Below are 17,292 nucleotides of genomic sequence, written 5' to 3' on the forward strand. Positions count from 1 at the left end.
AGTCCGCTGTCAGATACTCCTCAGAGATAAAGGTGCATCTTAGTGGCCAAGCACTTGCCTAGCATGCCCAAGGTTTTGCTTCCATCTCCAACACACACACACACACACACACGCGGAGGCTAAAACAAAAGTAAGCACAGCCCTTTCAGGGTCAGAGCTCTGTTATGAGAGTTGGCAGCCTGTGTTACTAGCTTAGATAAAGTTGGAACAGTGAGCTGGGTCCGGAGGGGAGGGGTCTTTGAGTCGGCTCTATGGAGTTCAGATCCCAGCTGGGTCACACGCTGCATGTGCTTCCGGGAACATCTTGTCCTGCTCCCCTTGCTCTTCCACTTCTCTTGCAGAGGGTACCTTCCACCTCTTAGAATTGCGAGGCTCACATGCTGTCTATGTAAAGAACATTGGCTGGGCTCTCGCCAAGAACAAACATCTAGAAAGTATTGATCTTGGAGCCTGTGGGAGTGAATGAGGGTCATTATCTTGCTTCTGGAAGAGCCTAGTCATTCTAGAAGGACAAGATAGAAGTAAGGTGCATTGGGCAGTCTATTGCCCAAAGAAACCATTCCAAGAAAGCCTAGAGTCGTGTGCCTGGCAGGGCAGTGCGTAAGCCAAAGGATGTGCCTGGAACTCACAGAGATCCGCCTGCCTCTGCCTCCCAATTGCTGCGATTAAAAAGTGTGGACCTCCACAGCCTGGTGAAAGAGCAGTCTTGATGCAGCTGTGTTAGAGGTTTTCGCTTTCCTCACATGTAGGAAGTGTTTGACACTTTCATCCATGCAGCCACTGATTTTAAAAACATTGTGTCTAGGCCGGGCGGTGGTGGCGCACACCTTTAATCCCAGCACTCGGGAGGCAGAGGCAGGCGGATCTCTGGGCGTTCGAGGCCAACCTGGTCTACAAGAGCTAGTTCCAGGACAGGAACCAAAAAGCTACGGAGAAACCCTGTCTCGAAAATCCAAAAAAAAAAAAAAAAAAAAAAAACAACAACAACAAAAAAAAACATTGTGTCTAAAAATTAAGCTGTATTCTCAAAATAGTAACTGACTGTTCTGGTTTTTAAAGCCATGGGGCCACTAAGACTTTAACTCCATCAGAGATCACCAGAATTGCTATCTTGTGGCTGTTAGTTTTTAGCCTTTAAGGGGAGGGGACAGAGAAGTAGTGAGTCAAATAAAGAGTTCCAAACAGAGAAAAATCAGTCCTGCTGTTCTATGACCAGGGGTGGGGGATGAGTATGTGCAGTTTACAGCAAGAGCTTCTCTGTCTTATAAAGAACCAGAGGAGAACCCTGGAAAGGCTGCAACACAAAGCCTGGAACTAGAAACATTTAATTATCCTGAATTGATTATTACACATTGGATACATATATTGAATTATCATGCAGTATCATCTGCTAATTTGTACAATCATGTCAATTGGAAATGAAAATTTCAAATTAGCTTAACATGTTGATTGATTGCCAACAATAGATTCCCTGCTATGTACTATACATAATCTTATTTTATAAACACCCAATTCCAAGACATGCTTTGTTTAAGCCACAGTCTCATTATGTAGTCCATGCTGTCTTAAGATTCGTCTTACAGCTTACGATGGCCTTGAATTCACCAAGCTACTTTAATGACTTGATGCTAGTTTAATCAAAGTTTTACAATTAGTATGTCCCAAGATCAAGATTGAACTTCACAACTTCGCGACAGATAATTGTATGGTTTCTTTTAGGCTGTTTGGCATCTTATTAGTTCTTGATAAACCCGAACAACTTTTTGGTACAAGGTGTTGTGTAGCCCAGTCTGACCTTGACTTCCTCTTTGTAGCTGTTATTGGCCTTGGATTTCTGATGCCCCTCCTTTTCACCTTCCACATTCTGGCGTCATCAGTATGTACCCACCTTCCACATTCTGACGTCATCAGCATGTACCCACCTTCCACATTCTGAAGTCATCAGTGTGTACCCACCTTCCACATTCTGGCGTCATCAGTATGTACCCACCTTCCACATTCTGACGTCATCAGTATGTGCCCACCTTCCACATTCTGGCGTCATCAGTATGTACCCACCTTCCACATTCTGACGTCATCAGTATGTACCCGCCTTCCGCATTCTGACGTCATCAGTGTGTACCCGCCTTCCACATTCTGACGTCATCAGTGTGTACCCACCTTCCACATTCTGACGTCATCAGTATGTACCCACCACTCAAACCTCCTTTGATAAATTTTCATACCCTTGGACATCTAGGTGCTCAGTTTATGGCAAGTAACTCTTCAAATGTCTAACAGTTTCTACTTTTTAATTGGAATTTTTAGTTCTTTTATAAATAATGATATGGTAGATTTAAGGTATCCCATTTATAATTCAGTTTCTATTTTTAAAATTCCTATTACTTCCCCTTTCTCTAATATATAAATTTACTTATCAAAATTGGAAAGTTTTGGGATGTTCTTCAATTTTTCTTTATTCTTCCTGTCTTCTCTTTCTTGGAGTCTCAATTACATGTATAGCAGACTTTTTGATACTGGGATTTTTGTTTGTAGACAAGTTATCACTGTGGAGCCCCCTAACTGGCTTGGAAATTGCTGTGCTGACCAGGATAACCTGACCTTGAACTCCCAGAGATGTGCTGGCAGCCTCTGCCTCCTGAGTCTAGGGAATGTCCCAGCACACCTGCCTCTCTTTATATTAACCAACTACTGATGTCCTGTTTGTTATGATCGAGGGCAATGAACTTGGCCTTGTGCTTGCTAAACTTAGCTATATCCTCAGCCTCTTGGAATTTCCATTTTTAAAAGATTTATTCATCTTTGTTTTGTATGAAGTCCATGCACAGTGTGCGTGCCTAATGCCTGAGGAGGCCAGAAGATGGCTTGAGATATCCCAGAACAGACTGCTGTGTGTCTTCTGAAAGATGTCTTGAGGTATCCCAGAACAGACCGCTGTATGTTTGTTTTAATTCTACCATCTGGACTACACGAGAACAGTTGTCTTATTTCTTGAGTGTGGGTTATTTTCTCATTTTTCATGGTTCACTATTTTTGAATTGTGTTGTAGATGGCCCATTTTAAAAATTCTGGGTACTGAGCTGTGCAGTGGTGGCACACACCTTTAATACAAGCATTTGGGAGACAGAGTCAGGCAGGTCTCTGTGAGTTTGAGACCAGCCTGCTCTACAAAGTGAGTGCCAGGACAGCTAGGGCTACATAGAGAAAAAGGAAATCAAAAGACTGGATTCTGTTATATTTTCCTGGATAATACTGATTTTCTTTATTAGCAGTCAGGTTGACTAAACTCGGAGTTCAACTCTGTATCATCTATGATGAACAGCCACTAATATGTCTAGTTGACGGCCTTAAGGTTGCTGCTTAGAACCTGCCAGGCAGCGGGCTGGAACAGGGGAGTAATGTGGAGACTGAGGCCCAGTTTTCATCTAGAATTTAGAGCTCTTTTCTATTTTTTCTATTTCTAGCCATAATAGTTGTTTCAGACTTTATACTCTTCATGATCATAAGATGAAGTATTTCTGCTGGATTTTTGACTGCACTAAAAATACCAACTTCTGCTCCTCATCACAAAACTAAACAGGGAGCCCCCACTCCCAAGTGCTGATTTATTCTCTCTATGTCAACTTGACTTTCGGTTTCTGCCTACTCTGCTGCTGTTCTCTACCTGCTTCCTACGTTGTGAAAGTTTACAGCCCCTATTCTATGGCAGGGCTGTCCTGATAAGCTGGTGCTGGAACCAGAGCCCCTTGTCATTGTCTCTAACCTTGGAGCTCAGTACTTAGGCCTGGAGAGATGGCTCAGCAGTTAAGAACACTTGCTGCCTTTGTAGAAGACCTGAGTTCAGTTCCCATACCTGTGTCAGTAGCTCACAATGGCTTATAGCAGATCTCTGAGATCTGATTCCTGTTTTCTGGCCTCCTTAGGTACCAGCACACACAGAGAGACACCCACATGCACATTTATCATCCTTTAGATCACTGTGTTAGTCACTTTTCAGTTGCTGTGAGGAGACACAAATGACCAAGCAACTTGCAAAGAAAGTATTTAATTGGTGGCCTGCCTTCAGTTTCTGAGAGTTAGTTCATGATCATGGTATAAAACATGGCAATTGGCAGGTAAGCATGGTGCTGGAGCAGTAGCTGAGAGCTCACATCTGATCTACAAGCAGGAGGCAGAGAGAGCTAGACTGGGCCTGCCGTGAAGCCTACCCCCTCTGACACACCTCCAACAAGTGCATGCCTCCTAATCCTTTCCAGCAGTTCCCGCAACTGGGGCCCAAACATTTAAAACATGCACATATGGGGCCATTCTCATTCAAACCACCACAGCAGCCTTGTTTCAGCTAAGAGCATCTTCCTTCTCTGAGCCTTAGCACAGCGTGTGTTGTCCTCTTGCCTTGTGTCTATTCTACTTGTCCTGCCAGTTCGGCACGTGCTGAGCCCATAGAGCTTTCCTTTCTGTGCCTCCTGTGCTGTGTCATCAGCTGAAAGTTCGGCTCCTGGCCTTCAGTGGAACTGAAGGTATTCCCTGGAGAATGTTTGTGTGTTGTTGTTTTGTTTCTCTCTTAGCTCTTAAAGGCTTTGATTTGCTTTTTAGTTCAGTAGGTTCTGTTTGATGAGGATTCTGAATGAATGGGTCTTTCTAATATTAGTAGTCGTGCAAAGTGTGCAGACATGCCCATCAGGGTGATGAGCAGTCACAGTGCCTGCTTATCGGTGGCCCTGAAAGACCAGCTCTCAAGGCTACTCCAAGGGTTTGAAGAAAAGCTCCACAGCATAGCAAAACTGAACTTGAGATTTTCCGAGAAGTACAGAATAAATTCAAACACGTGCTGTTAGGGTAATGTTCGTTATTTTTCTGTCTGTTTTTTTATTTTCTTCTAAGTTCTAATTCTTTCTAGTTTTCCTTTGTTTCAATTCTCTTTTCCAATTCTCTCTTACTTCTTTGTTCACCTACCTTAAAATACATGTTTGACAGGAGGCTTGAGGCAGTGAGAAAAAAGTTACAAGAGTTGCAGCTCATTGGTCACAGCACATTCCTTGGGTAAGGATAGAGCCATTTACCAAGGCAATGCAAGGTTTCAAGGTTCCTGGTATAAGACTATGACAAGAAGCACAGTGCCTGGTGAGACAAGCTGCAAGATGGGTCTTTATCAGCCAGACTTTGTAAATGAAGAATTGGCATGATTTTTTAGGTTGCTTTGTGTTAATAACCTTGGTTTAACATCTGTAACTCTGACCTTATCCATATCTGTAAAGTTTTAACTTATGATCCATATACAGAAACATCCCGCCCAGTTTGAACGTGCTCTGAGGTAAAAGTGAGCTAATTGTGTGTAGTTTGAGTAAAGGAACAAAGCAGGCTGTTAAGTGTCTTGCAGTCCTTGTGGGACAGTAGATCTAGCTATGAAGCATATCCTAGTATATTTTCTATATATCAAAATTATACAGCTTAATGAGAAGTCATCTTCCTGACCACCCATGGATATACATGCTCATAAGATTGAGATGCAATCATGAGATTACATATACACATCACCTGAGATTACACACTGCAATGCAGATACTGGGGAGACACCGTAGCTGCTTTTGCACATGTGAAATTACAGACAGGAGCAACAGTTTCCAGAGCTGGTTGTTCTCTCAGGCCTTGGCTGAACGGAGAACCATTGCTCTGGAGGGCAGAGCACTAGTTGTCAGCTGCTGCACCTCCCAGGGCAGGGGTTGTGGCAACTGATTCCTGAAGGTTTCTCTCACTCTACCCCTTTCTGATTGCTGTTTCTACTTTTATATTTTATCATTATATTTTAGTTCTTTGTTTTGTGGGGAAAGGGGCAAATGTTCATCAGGTGTGCATGGAGGTCAGAGGACAGTCTGTGGGAATTGATTCTCTCCTTCTACCACATGGTTCCTAGGGGTCAAGTTCAGGGTTATCAGACCTGGCAGCACACACTGAAGCCTTCTGTGTTCCTCTTTCACAACTGTGAGTCTGCAGTCATCAATACCATAGGAAAAGTAGCTTCCTTCCCTATTCTTTACAGTCAGTCAGCAGGATCACACACACAGTTTCAGTCTCAGCACTCAGGAGGCAGAGGCAGGCAGATCTCAAGTTCAAGGTCAGCCTGGTCTACTGAGGGAGTTCCCCTACCACCATCTCACAAAACAAACAAACAAACAACCGGGTGGTAGTAGAGCTAGAAAATATCCGAGACAGTGTGATAAAATCTGTTTCTCTCACAGATTCCATTTTCCCCCTTGTCTTTCCTGAGCACTGGTGTGTCTGTCTGTAGAGGGAAGCCCACATGTGTTATAGCACCCTGAGCACATCCGGACTCTCTGGTCCATCTCACAGTAAGAATGCTTCACGAGCAAGGTGCAGTTTTGCACCCAGGGACATGTGGCAACATCTGGAGCCTTTTTTTTTTTTTTTCAAAGAGCACTAGGGAATGAGGCCATCATATGCCCCAGTCAAGTCTATCACCGAGGTTCTTCCCAACTCCTGAGAACATTATTGATTCTAGTGCCTGGGGCATTTTTACCAGCTTCTAGTTTGCAGAGACCGGAGATATTACTGAACATTCTATAATGCACATGGCAGCCCTGCAACAAAGAGTCATTGCATCTCAAATACCTATAGTGTTGAAGATTGAAACCCAGCTCTATGTCGTTTATTTAACTTTCATTAGAGAAAACTCGTCTGCTTCCCTGGTGCATTATACTATAATAAAATACCGGACTCTGGACATTGATAGAGAAAAGATGTTTATTTCGACTCACTTTCCAGAGGTCCAAGACCAAGGTGTCACATATGGTAATAACCTTCCTTCTGTCTGGGTTCCAGAATGGCTAATGGGGAGAGACATGCAGTGCTCACATGTGTGTCCTGTCTTTCACTCTTCTTTGATAGTAGGAATACACCTGGATGACCCTGTCTGACCCCTGTCATCTCCCAAAGGGCCCACCTGTTAACATCATAGATTTAACTTCTAATCTCTTAACACCTCACAATTAAATTCCCACACAGGAACTCTTAGGAAGTACATGCAAGTCATGTGAAATTTTGGTTAATGTGTTCTCTTTTTTCAGAACATTCTTCCTACCAGATTTCTTTTTAAGGTTCATTTTTTTTTCAGTTATGGAGGCCAAAGAGCATCATGTCCACTGAGCTGGAGTTGCAGGCTATTGTGACCTGCCTGACGTGGGTGCTGGGAGCTAAGCTCAAGTCCTCTCTGCACAGGCACTGTGAGCTCTTCACAGTTAACCGCTGAGGTTAACTCCTGAATTAGCTATATTTCCATTGCTGTAATAAATCACTCTGACCAAAGTAATTTATAAAAGAAAGCTTTTAATTTAACTTAGAGTTTCAGAGTATTAGAGTCCATGGTGATGGAGCAAAGGCATGGCAGCAAAAACAGCTGAGAGCTCACAGCTTAAAACCACAAGCAGGAGGCCCAGAGCACACTGGAAATTGTTGCAGAACATTTGTTTATACTGCAAAGATGTGTCTCTGCCTAAGGCGCCTTCTGATTGGATTAATAAAGAGCTAAATGGCCAATAGCTAGACAGGAGAGACAAGGTGGGACTTTTTGGCACAGAGAACTGGGAGGAAGAATCTAGGTGCCCAGTTTCACCAGCAGACTCGGAGCAAGTTGCATGTGCTGTGCTAAGAAGTAACCAAGCCACATGGCAGAAAATAGATTTTTTAAAAATGAGTTAATTAAGTTATAAGAGCTAGTTGAGAAAAAGCCTAAGCTAGTGCCAAGTTTTTATATTTAATAATAGTCTCTGGCTCATTATTTGTGGGATGTTGGTCCAAAGACAGTCTGACAAGAAAGCTTGCTACAGAGAATAGCATGAGTCTTCTAAAACCTCAGTCTCACCCACAGTGACACACCTCTTCTGACAAGGTCACACCTCCTGATCCTTCCCAGAGTTCTACCAACTAGGGATCAAGTATTCAAACATATGAAGCTATGGGGGTCTTTCTCCTTCAGACAGAGAGATACCACCCCTCGGCCCTCTTCATACCATATGTGTTCATTTGTTATGTCTTCTCGTTGATTCTGTTCTCACTGAGAAGAAAAAGTTCAACAGTTAAAGATGCAGGAAGACCATTTAGTAGTCCCATTTTTATGTATACACCATTTAAAGTCATTTGGACAAATGGAAAAATTTGTTTGGAGAATGCTAATTTAGCTGGTGGCTTGTCTCCACCTCTAACCAACTAGTGGAAGAGACAGCAACTTGACTGGGCAGTTTCCTCGTTCCTCCTTACCTTTCTGCCCACATCCAGACTAGAAGCAGACAGCTGTGACAGAGACGGAGAGGTCGAATCAGGAGCCCCGAGCTGTGATCCATTTTCTGTGGTGCCCTGGGGAAAAGCACACAAACCCAGTCTGCAGCTTGGAGGACAGTCCCAGGTGGATAGGCTGCTTTTGCATGCATTTGCAAACCATCTCTTTCTCTCCCCTCTCCAGCTGTGTGGCCTTCTCACACTGCAGTCATATGACATCTTAGTTCAGAAGCCCTTCAACTCTGTCCTTAAAGTTTCCTCCCTAAAGCGATTCTTACTTAACTAGGAGGTTCAGGTGCAAGGTCATACATGCAGCTTAGGTACTTATACAATGAGTCTTAGTGGCCGACTTACATTTTATTTATATTTAGTCTGTCTTACTATTCTTTTTGGTGGTCTCAAGGGAGGTAGAAGAAAGCCAGGTATAGTGGAATGTTCTCTCAGTCCAACTAGTTGGGAAGCTGAGGCGAAGGGTGACTTCCAGCGGAGTTTGGGACAAGCCTGGGAAAGGTAGAGGATGCAATCTCTCTTATTTTTAAGATTTATTTATTTATTATGTATACAGTGTTCTGTCTGAATGTATACCTGCACTACAGGCGAGAAGAGGGTACCAGATTGCATTACAGATGGTTGTGAGCCGCCATATGGGTGCTGGGAATTGAACTCAGGACCTCTGGACGAGCAGCCAGTGCTCTTAAACTCTGAGCCATTTCTCCAGTCCGGAGATCCTATCTCTTTAAACAAGAGGGCGACAATCAGTGAAGAAAGTCTTACTGTTAGCCTAGTTGGCTGCCCTGGAACTCTGTGCAGACCAGGATGGCCTCTGCCGTCCAAGTGCTAGGGTTAATGCCTTGTGCCACCACATCCAGCTATGGTGTAATATTTCTGTGTCTTCTAGTGGATGCACATGTGCATGTGGGTGCATGAACACATTTGTGCAGATGCGTATGGAGGCTTCCTCCTTACCTGAGCCTCAGGTCAGTAGGCCCTGAGAACTCCTGTCTGTGCCTTCACAGTGCTGGGCTCACAAGTGCTTCCCTACACTGTCTGCTTGGCGGGTTTTACTAGACTAAGCCATTTCCTTAGCCTGATTCTAAGATTTTTAAGTTGCTTATTTCCTTTTAGCTAGATCTAAAAATTCTATAGATGGCACTTCAGACACCAATGACAGAATGAAGAAGTTAATAACCAGATCTAGTCCACCGCCTACAATGGGGGTGGTGTGCCTTGAACCCTTAAAGGCGAGTCAGAATTGAGCGTGTCCTATAGGTTAACAGCTCACCTTTGCTCTGAACCGGCACAATGATCACAGAACCCCAAAGAAGAAACTTGGAATTTACACGGGCTTGATCGCACAGGTAAATGGACAAAAACAAAATGAATTTTCATTGGCATGAAAATACATATACAAACATATACACTCACTAACTCCATAAGAACCTATATAGGTATGAGTCAAAATTTTGTCCAATAATTGTAGTATATATTATATATGTGTGTATTAATACATAATATATTAAATAATTGTTAACTGAAAGTTAAATGAGAGTTAAATACTTTAACACTACATAGTAGTATATTGGTGTCCATACCAGGTGTTTGTAGCTCAACCAGGGGTAATGTTTTTCCCCTTATAAAATTCTGGTCTTACTCACCAAGGCCAGCTGGCCGGGGTCTGAAAAAGCATGGGACAAAACTGGTCTCGCTGAACATAATGGACAATGAGGACTACTGAGAACTGAAGAACAATGGCAATGGGTTCTTGATCCTATTGCACGTAATGGCTTTGTGGGAGCCCAGGTAGTTTGGATGCTCACCTTAATAGACCTGGATGGAGGTGGGTGGTCCTTGGACCTCCCACAGGGCAGAGAAACCTGCTTGCTCTCTGGGCTGAGGAGGAAGGAAGACTTGATTGGGGGAGGGGGAGGGAATGGGAGGTGGTGGCAGGGAAGAGGCAGAAATCTTTAATAATTAAATAAATTAATTAATAAAAAAAATAAAATAAAATTCTGGTCTTGAGAGTAGTAAGACGGCTAGGTGGATAAATGTGCTTGACACCAAGCCTGATGATGTGACATCCATCCCCAGGACCCCATGGCAGAAGAAAAGAACAGATTTGTCCTCTAACGCCCATACTTATACCATGGTAAATGCACACCCACGTTTTGTGTGTGTGTGTGTGAATGTGTAAACAAATAAGATGTTTTAAAAAAATTAAAGACCTAGAGAGATGACTCAGCAGTTAAGAGTACTTGTTGCTGTGGCAGAGGACTAGAGTTCAGTTCACACCACTGACCCAGGGAATCTGATTCCCTCTCCTTGCCTCCAAAGGCGCCGCACTCATATATACATTCCCACACAGATACGTAGTGTCTTAGGGCTTCTTTGCTGTGAAGAAACACCATGACCACCACAACTTTTATAAAGGAAAACATATAACTGAGGTGGGTTTAGTCCATTATCGTCATGGCGGGAAGCAAGGCAACATGCAGGCAGACATGGCACTAGAGAAGGATCTGAGAGTTCGCACATCTTGACTCACAGGCAGCCGTAAGTAGACTGCCTCACAGGGCATGGCTTGAGCATGTATGAGACCTCAGAGCCCACCTCCACAGTAACACACTTCCTCCAACAAGACCACACCCACTCCAACAAGGCCACACCCACTCCAACAAGACCACACCCACTCCAACAAGGCCACACCCACTCCAACAAGGCCATACTTCCTAATAGTGCCACACCCTTTGGGGGGCCATTTTCCTTCAAACCACCACAAATAGTCATACAAATAATTAAAAATAAAGTAAATATTTGTTTGAGAAAGGATCTCACTATGTAGCTCTGGCTGTCCTCGAATTCATAACCTCCTGCCTCTGCCTCCCAAGTAGTAGGATTAAAGGTGTGTGCCACCATACTCTGCTAAAGTAAATTTTTTTCCTTAATTCTGGTTTCTGTGTTTGCTGAGCCCTGAGGAATAAGAGTGGTTCTCTAATGTATGGGACTCCTATTAGTGCTATGAATACAATGTAAATAAAACATTTGAAGCAGAAACATGTTTGACTGACAATTTTTCTGAAAATGCTTATCAGAGACATATATATGTATAGAAAATGTTGAAAAGTGCACACTTTTAGCAGGAAAAGTAACAAAAATTTCTAAATGAGCTCACATACAGAATTCTTTAACTCTTTAGGACAGTTGATTATTGCTCAGTGGTAAGAGTGTTTGCTAGCATACATCTGACCCTAGGTTTAGAGACAATTGTTAAACATTTTTGAACTACTAATATGCTACTGCTTGGTGTTAAAAATATTGCATTATTATAGGCATTTTTAATTGCATTTGGTGTGTTGTGTGCACGCTCAGAGGACAACTTGCAAGAGGCAGTTCTCTTTTTAAACCTTGTGGGTCATGGGACTGAACTCAGGCGTGGCAACAAGCACCTCTACCAGCCAAGCTATCTCAAAGTCCCTAAAAACAGATTTTTTTTTCAGTGTGTTGGTTTGGCAGATATTTGAGACAGAGTCTCCATCTCTCCCAGGCTGGTTTTGAGACGAGGTTTGTACTGCTACTTAGGTAAAAATGGCCTTGCACTTCTGACCCTCCTGCCTCTACTTCCCCGGGTGCTGGAATTGTAGGCTTGCAGCACCCTAATCATCGTATGCAATGCTAGAGTTTGAACCCAGGGTTCCATGCGTATGAGGCAAGCACTCTACCTACTGTGCTACTCCCTGCTCCAGCTTTTTTTACTCTTTGAAAGCTGTAGGACAGTGTCAATAGTAGATGATCTCAGCAGCGCATCACTAGGAAGGACTGTGTGGACAAATAACAAAATTGCTTTCCTCATTTTTAGGTGTGTGGTTTTTAATAACAGAGGAGTGGCAGGAGAGAATCTCCTGGTAAGTAAATTTAAAAGACAAGCTTCAATTTGAAAAAGAATAATTTCCTGTTTTATAATGAAAAGCACATTATATTTTATTGAAACTAATTTTGCAGTTAATGTAAGGTCATAGTAGGAAAAGCTTTCCAGCCCAAATTAGTATACTTTATAGTTCTTTTATTTGCCTGTATGTGTTAGTGTGTGTATAGATACCCTGGAGCTGGAGTTACATGCACTTGTGAGTCATTTCATGTATGTGTTAGTATGTGTATAGATACCCTGGAGCTGGAGTTACATGCACTTGTGAGTCATTTCATGAATTCTGGGAACTGAACGGGGGCCTTCCAGGAGAGCAGGACGTTCTCTCAACCACTGAGCTGTTTCCCAGTCACCAACACTTTTATTTCATAATGACGTCCATATTGACTGTATCCTAACACCAGGAGATATTAATGTCTAGCTTTTTATGCTTTTGTTTGTTTTTGATTTTTTGAGATGGTTTCTCTGCAGTGTCCTGGCTGACCTAAATGAGGCTAGGTCATCACTCTGTAGATGAGGCTGGCCTCAAACTTAGAGATCTATCTGCCTCTGCCTCACAGCACTAGGATTAAAGGTGTGCACCACTACCACCCAGCTATGCCTATCATTTTAATGCAAAATACATTTTCTTTGAAAATCAACCAGTATAGTCTATAGATAGAGCTGAGTGGTTAGAGTTCTTGTCAAGCATGTGTGAGGGAGACTCAGTCCCAGTGCCAGGTGGTCAGGGAGGATTTTAGTTATTGTTCTATTGCTGTGACGAGAAGCCATGGCCAGGACAACTTATAAAAGAACCGTGCTGACTGTCTCATAGGGTGAGTACATGGCCATCATGGTAAAGAGCATGGCAGCATGCAGACATCAGTAGCTCTGAGAACTTACTTCTGATCCATAGGCAACAGGCAAAGAAACCAAGTCTGCACCTGGTGTGAAGCCACCCCCGGAGATACACCTCTTCAAATAAGGTCACACCTTCAAATCCTTCATAGAACAGCTCCACCTACTAGGGTCCAAGTGTTCAAATATATGAGTCAGTGGAGGCCACTCTCAGTCAAACCACCTCAAATAACCAAAACAGTGTAGTAATACGTGTTTTTCTGTTATAAAAAGAGATTTAGGCAGGCAATGGTAGTGTACAGCTTTAATCTCAGCACAAGGAGGCAGAGGCAGGTGGATCTCTGTGAATTTGAGGCCAGCCTGGTCTACACAGGTGAAACCCTGACTCGAAAAACAAAACAAAAAACTGTTGCAGGAGGAGACCACTTGTTTCCCAGCCACCCAGCAGCTCAGACCAGAAATAATCACACAGAAGCCATATTATTTAAATCACTGCTTGGCCCATTAGCTCTAGCTTCTTATTGGCTAACTCTTACATATTAATTTAACCCATTTCAAGTAATCTGTGTATCACCACGTGGCTGTGGCTTACTGGCTAAGTTCGGGTGTCTGTCTCCAGCGGGCTACATGGCTTCTCCTGACTCTGCCTCCTTTCTCCCAGCATTCAGCTTAGTTTTCCCTGCCTACCTAAGTTCTGCCCTATCAACAGGCCAAGGCGGTTTATTCACTAATGGTAATCACAGCATACAGAGGGAAATCCCACATCACCTCCCTTTTCCTGTTTAAATAAAAAGAAAGGTTTTAACTTTAGCATAGTAAAATTTCATATAACAAAACAGTTATCAAGCAAGAATTGCAGTTACAATATTTATATCTACTTTATCTTTTATCATAACTAAGGAAAACCTCTACAGCTGTTTATGCTTCAACTTCATCAAAGACCCCAGAAGGATATAATATTACCTAAGTAAACAGGAAGTGCATTGTAAGCAACTTCCAAAACTCTAGAAATGACAGAGACATCTCGCTGCCTGAACAGTCATCCAAAGTTCTTCTGTACCGATGGGACACCCATCATCAGCCTGCAGGCCAATAGTATCCAGAAGACTTTTCCATGAAGCAGAAAATTTCAAAGACAGTTCCATCTATATTGGCAGTTTGTCAGTCACTTTCTTCTGTGTCCTGCAGAATGTCTGGCAGTCTCTTTCATGAAGCAGGAACCCCCAAGGATCATCTCACCTTTAGACAAGTTCAGCAGTCATTTCTCTGTGGATCCTGCATGCCCAGTTCATGAAGCAGTCCAGGCAAGAGCAGTTTCTTGCCCAAATGGCTAACAAGCTCCAAAAGGAGCCTCTTTGATGCCCATCATCCTCTTGAAGTAAATGGTGCTGCCAGGAGCAGATGTGTCTCATTGTCATGAAAAGTCTTAAGCTCTTAAAACATTTTAAATGCCATATTCTGAAGTGAAAGATTTGAAGAATACTTATCTAACTAAAATATATCTGTATACATCTAGAAAATCTAACTAACATGACTACAGACTTGACTATTATAGATGATTATCTATTAACCTATATTTCTTAATTATACATTTTTAAATGAACTGCACAATCACAATACCTTAATCAAGAGCAGAAATTATACACACACACACACAGTATAACAAAATTGACCTTAAATTTGTATCAATAAATTCAGATCCATACTCATGCAAATCTCTATAACATATCCCTCTTTAAATGTAAACAAACATTTATAGACAATATTTGGGAATATGGGCATAGTTCTGTCTAAACTTTTTCCTGCTGTTTATTGGGCAAAGTAATTTTGGGGGGTGTTCATGGGGTCTTGGTCCATCAAACCACATTAGTCTAGAAGGATCCCACAGATTCTCACCCTCTGTGGAAACAAAAGAACCTCTTTTCCAAACAACAATTCCTTAGACCCCATTCCTATTGTAATTCTTTACTGTCCAGGAGAGCTTCTTAAAATGGTAAGCGCTTCATAAAAATTTAAGCAGCACCATTGGTAGGGGTAAAATGCAGCACTGCCTGCTTGCCCCACCCAGCCCAGCATGGCAGAGCTGTCTGCTGCCTCTGACAGCAAGGCTCCTAGCCCTACCTTTAGGCACACAGCCAGTCTATGTTGCCATTAAGCAAGTTGTAGCAGTCTGCTCTCAAAATCCATTTAAATGCTCCATAGCCAGACCTCCCGACAAAGAGTTAGAGTTTGTGCTGGCAGCATGGCCCAGAAAGCCAGCATTTCAAAGCCATGCAGCTTTTTTTTTTCTGCTACCTCTGAATCAGGAAAACCTCTCTTAAAGGAGCTGTGGCACACCACCAGCAAACAGCAAGAAGCTGTGTTATTCTTACTGGCTAACTCTTACCATCTTAATTTCACCCATCTCCATTAATCTGTGCATCACCATGAGGTTGTGGCCTGCCAGCAAGTTTTCAGCACGTCTGTCTCCGGTGGCAGCTCCACAGCTTCTCCTGACTCTCCCTCCTTTCTCCCAGCATTCAACTTAGTTTTCCCCACCTACCTAAGTTCTGCCCTATCAACAGGCAAAGACAGTTTCTTTATTCACCAATGGTAATCACAGCATACAGAGGGAAATCCCACATCAAAAAGCAGGAAAGAGATTTAGTTTTGTCATGATATACACTGGCTGTGTGTTGTATTCATATTTACAGGCAGGTTTTACAAAGAAGTAGTATTATTTAAATCATTTTAAATTAAATCATGTTTTCCCCCTCTGACCCCTAGTTAGTTCTTCCACATCGCTGCCGCATTTGGTAAGTAGATCTGTAGGATGAGTCAGGCATGGTGCTCACTGCGTCTTTCTTCTCAGCTATCTGGGAAGCTGAAGTAGGAGAATTGCTTGAGCTCAGGAATTCAAGGCCAACACAGTGAGGTCTGAAGGGAATAGCATGCTGCAAGCAGAGTCTCCTCGGTCCCACAGAGTGAGAGACAAGGATCTGCCGTGATTACGGCAGTAGAGTGGACTGTACAAATTAATGGGGCCTGCCTGTCCTTCTCAGAAGCTCAAGGTTCACTTGCAGTGAAGTATAAAAAAAATAGATGTAGTTCATTGCCAAGTGTAACTTCAGCAAGTTCTACTAAGCTATAAAAAACAGCAAATGGGTAACCAGTTTCCTGGAAGGCGTGGGAAGTTTCATGATAGTCACCTTCTTAGGTGTGTATTTAAGGCTATGACATTGAAGCCTCAAGAGGTTGTCACAGTATATCAAGAAAGCTATTACTTGTGGCTGGATAGTGATGGTGGTAATTCTGAATAATATTTTTGAGTCCTTAGGATGTACCACTTACGTCTTTTTTACTTATCTTCGGGAGTAGAGTCAACCCAGTGATCTACAGAAATAGAGCCGTGGTCATTCCCATCTTCCACATGAAGAAAGTGAGACATGGGGAGAACAGGACTCAGAGACGGGGCTCTGGCATGTACCTGTGTCGGTGAGGACCGATAGGATAAGTTCCCCTTACTCTTCGTAAAGTAGCAGATATTCTTCTAGAAGCGTGGGCTCAGTTTTAACAAACTATGTGATAATCCTAAGAAGCTCAGTACTGCACTATCACTCTTTGGAAGCAGGAATGATTTGATCATGGTCCTGGTGCAGAACCATGGAGGTGCTAGAAACGGAGCTCAGGTGGAAGCCTGAGACAGCACCAAAGACTCGTGCAAAGTTTGAAGTTTGAAAACATGCGGGATAGACAGAGGGGGGAAAATGGGCTGGAAAATTATTAGTGCGTTTTATTATTGGGGGGTCGTGTGAACGTCAGAGGACAGCTTCCAGGAGTAGTGTATTTTATTATTGGGTTTCGTGTGGGGGTCAGAGGACACCTTCCAGGAGTAGTGTATTTTATTATTGGGGGTCGTGTGGGGGTCAGAGGACAGCTTCCAGTAGTGTATTTTATTATTGGGGGGTCATGTGGGGGTCAGAAGACAGCTTCCAGGAGTAGTTTTTCTCCGTCAGTGGGTTTGGGAGACTGAACACGGGTTGTCAGGCTTGCACAGTGGCACTTCTAACCATTCAGCCATCTCACCAACCCAGAAAAAATATTAATTATATTGTGGGACATGAAGAAGGGAGCGCTAAGCCCCAGTTTTAGGTTGTCTGACTGGTAGATGCTGATGCTTGCTAAAATGGAAGATCTCAGGGAATTGACAAGACTAGAGGCCAGTGTTGCTCAAACCTACAATCCCAGCACTAGGGAAGTAGCGG

The 17,292-nt window shown here is 43.0% G+C and overlaps 1 protein-coding gene across 3 annotated transcripts in view; it reads left to right on the top strand.

Moving 5' to 3' along the window:
• Positions 1–17,292, top strand: part of Abhd3 (abhydrolase domain containing 3, phospholipase) — a 50,235-nt gene that overhangs the window by 9,063 nt on the left and 23,880 nt on the right. For 2 of the 3 annotated variants that reach the window (XM_057789271.1, XM_057789272.1), the window contains one exon: positions 12,146–12,191. The exons of the other annotated variant lie outside the window; for it this stretch is intronic. In XM_057789271.1, coding sequence (XP_057645254.1) covers positions 12,146–12,191 — 46 coding nt within the window. The remainder of the gene's footprint in view (positions 1–12,145; positions 12,192–17,292) is intronic. 3 annotated transcript variants of the gene reach the window in all.

The sequence above is a fragment of the Chionomys nivalis genome, chromosome 14, assembly GCF_950005125.1.
Source record: "Chionomys nivalis chromosome 14, mChiNiv1.1, whole genome shotgun sequence".
NCBI lineage: Eukaryota > Metazoa > Chordata > Mammalia > Rodentia > Cricetidae > Chionomys > Chionomys nivalis.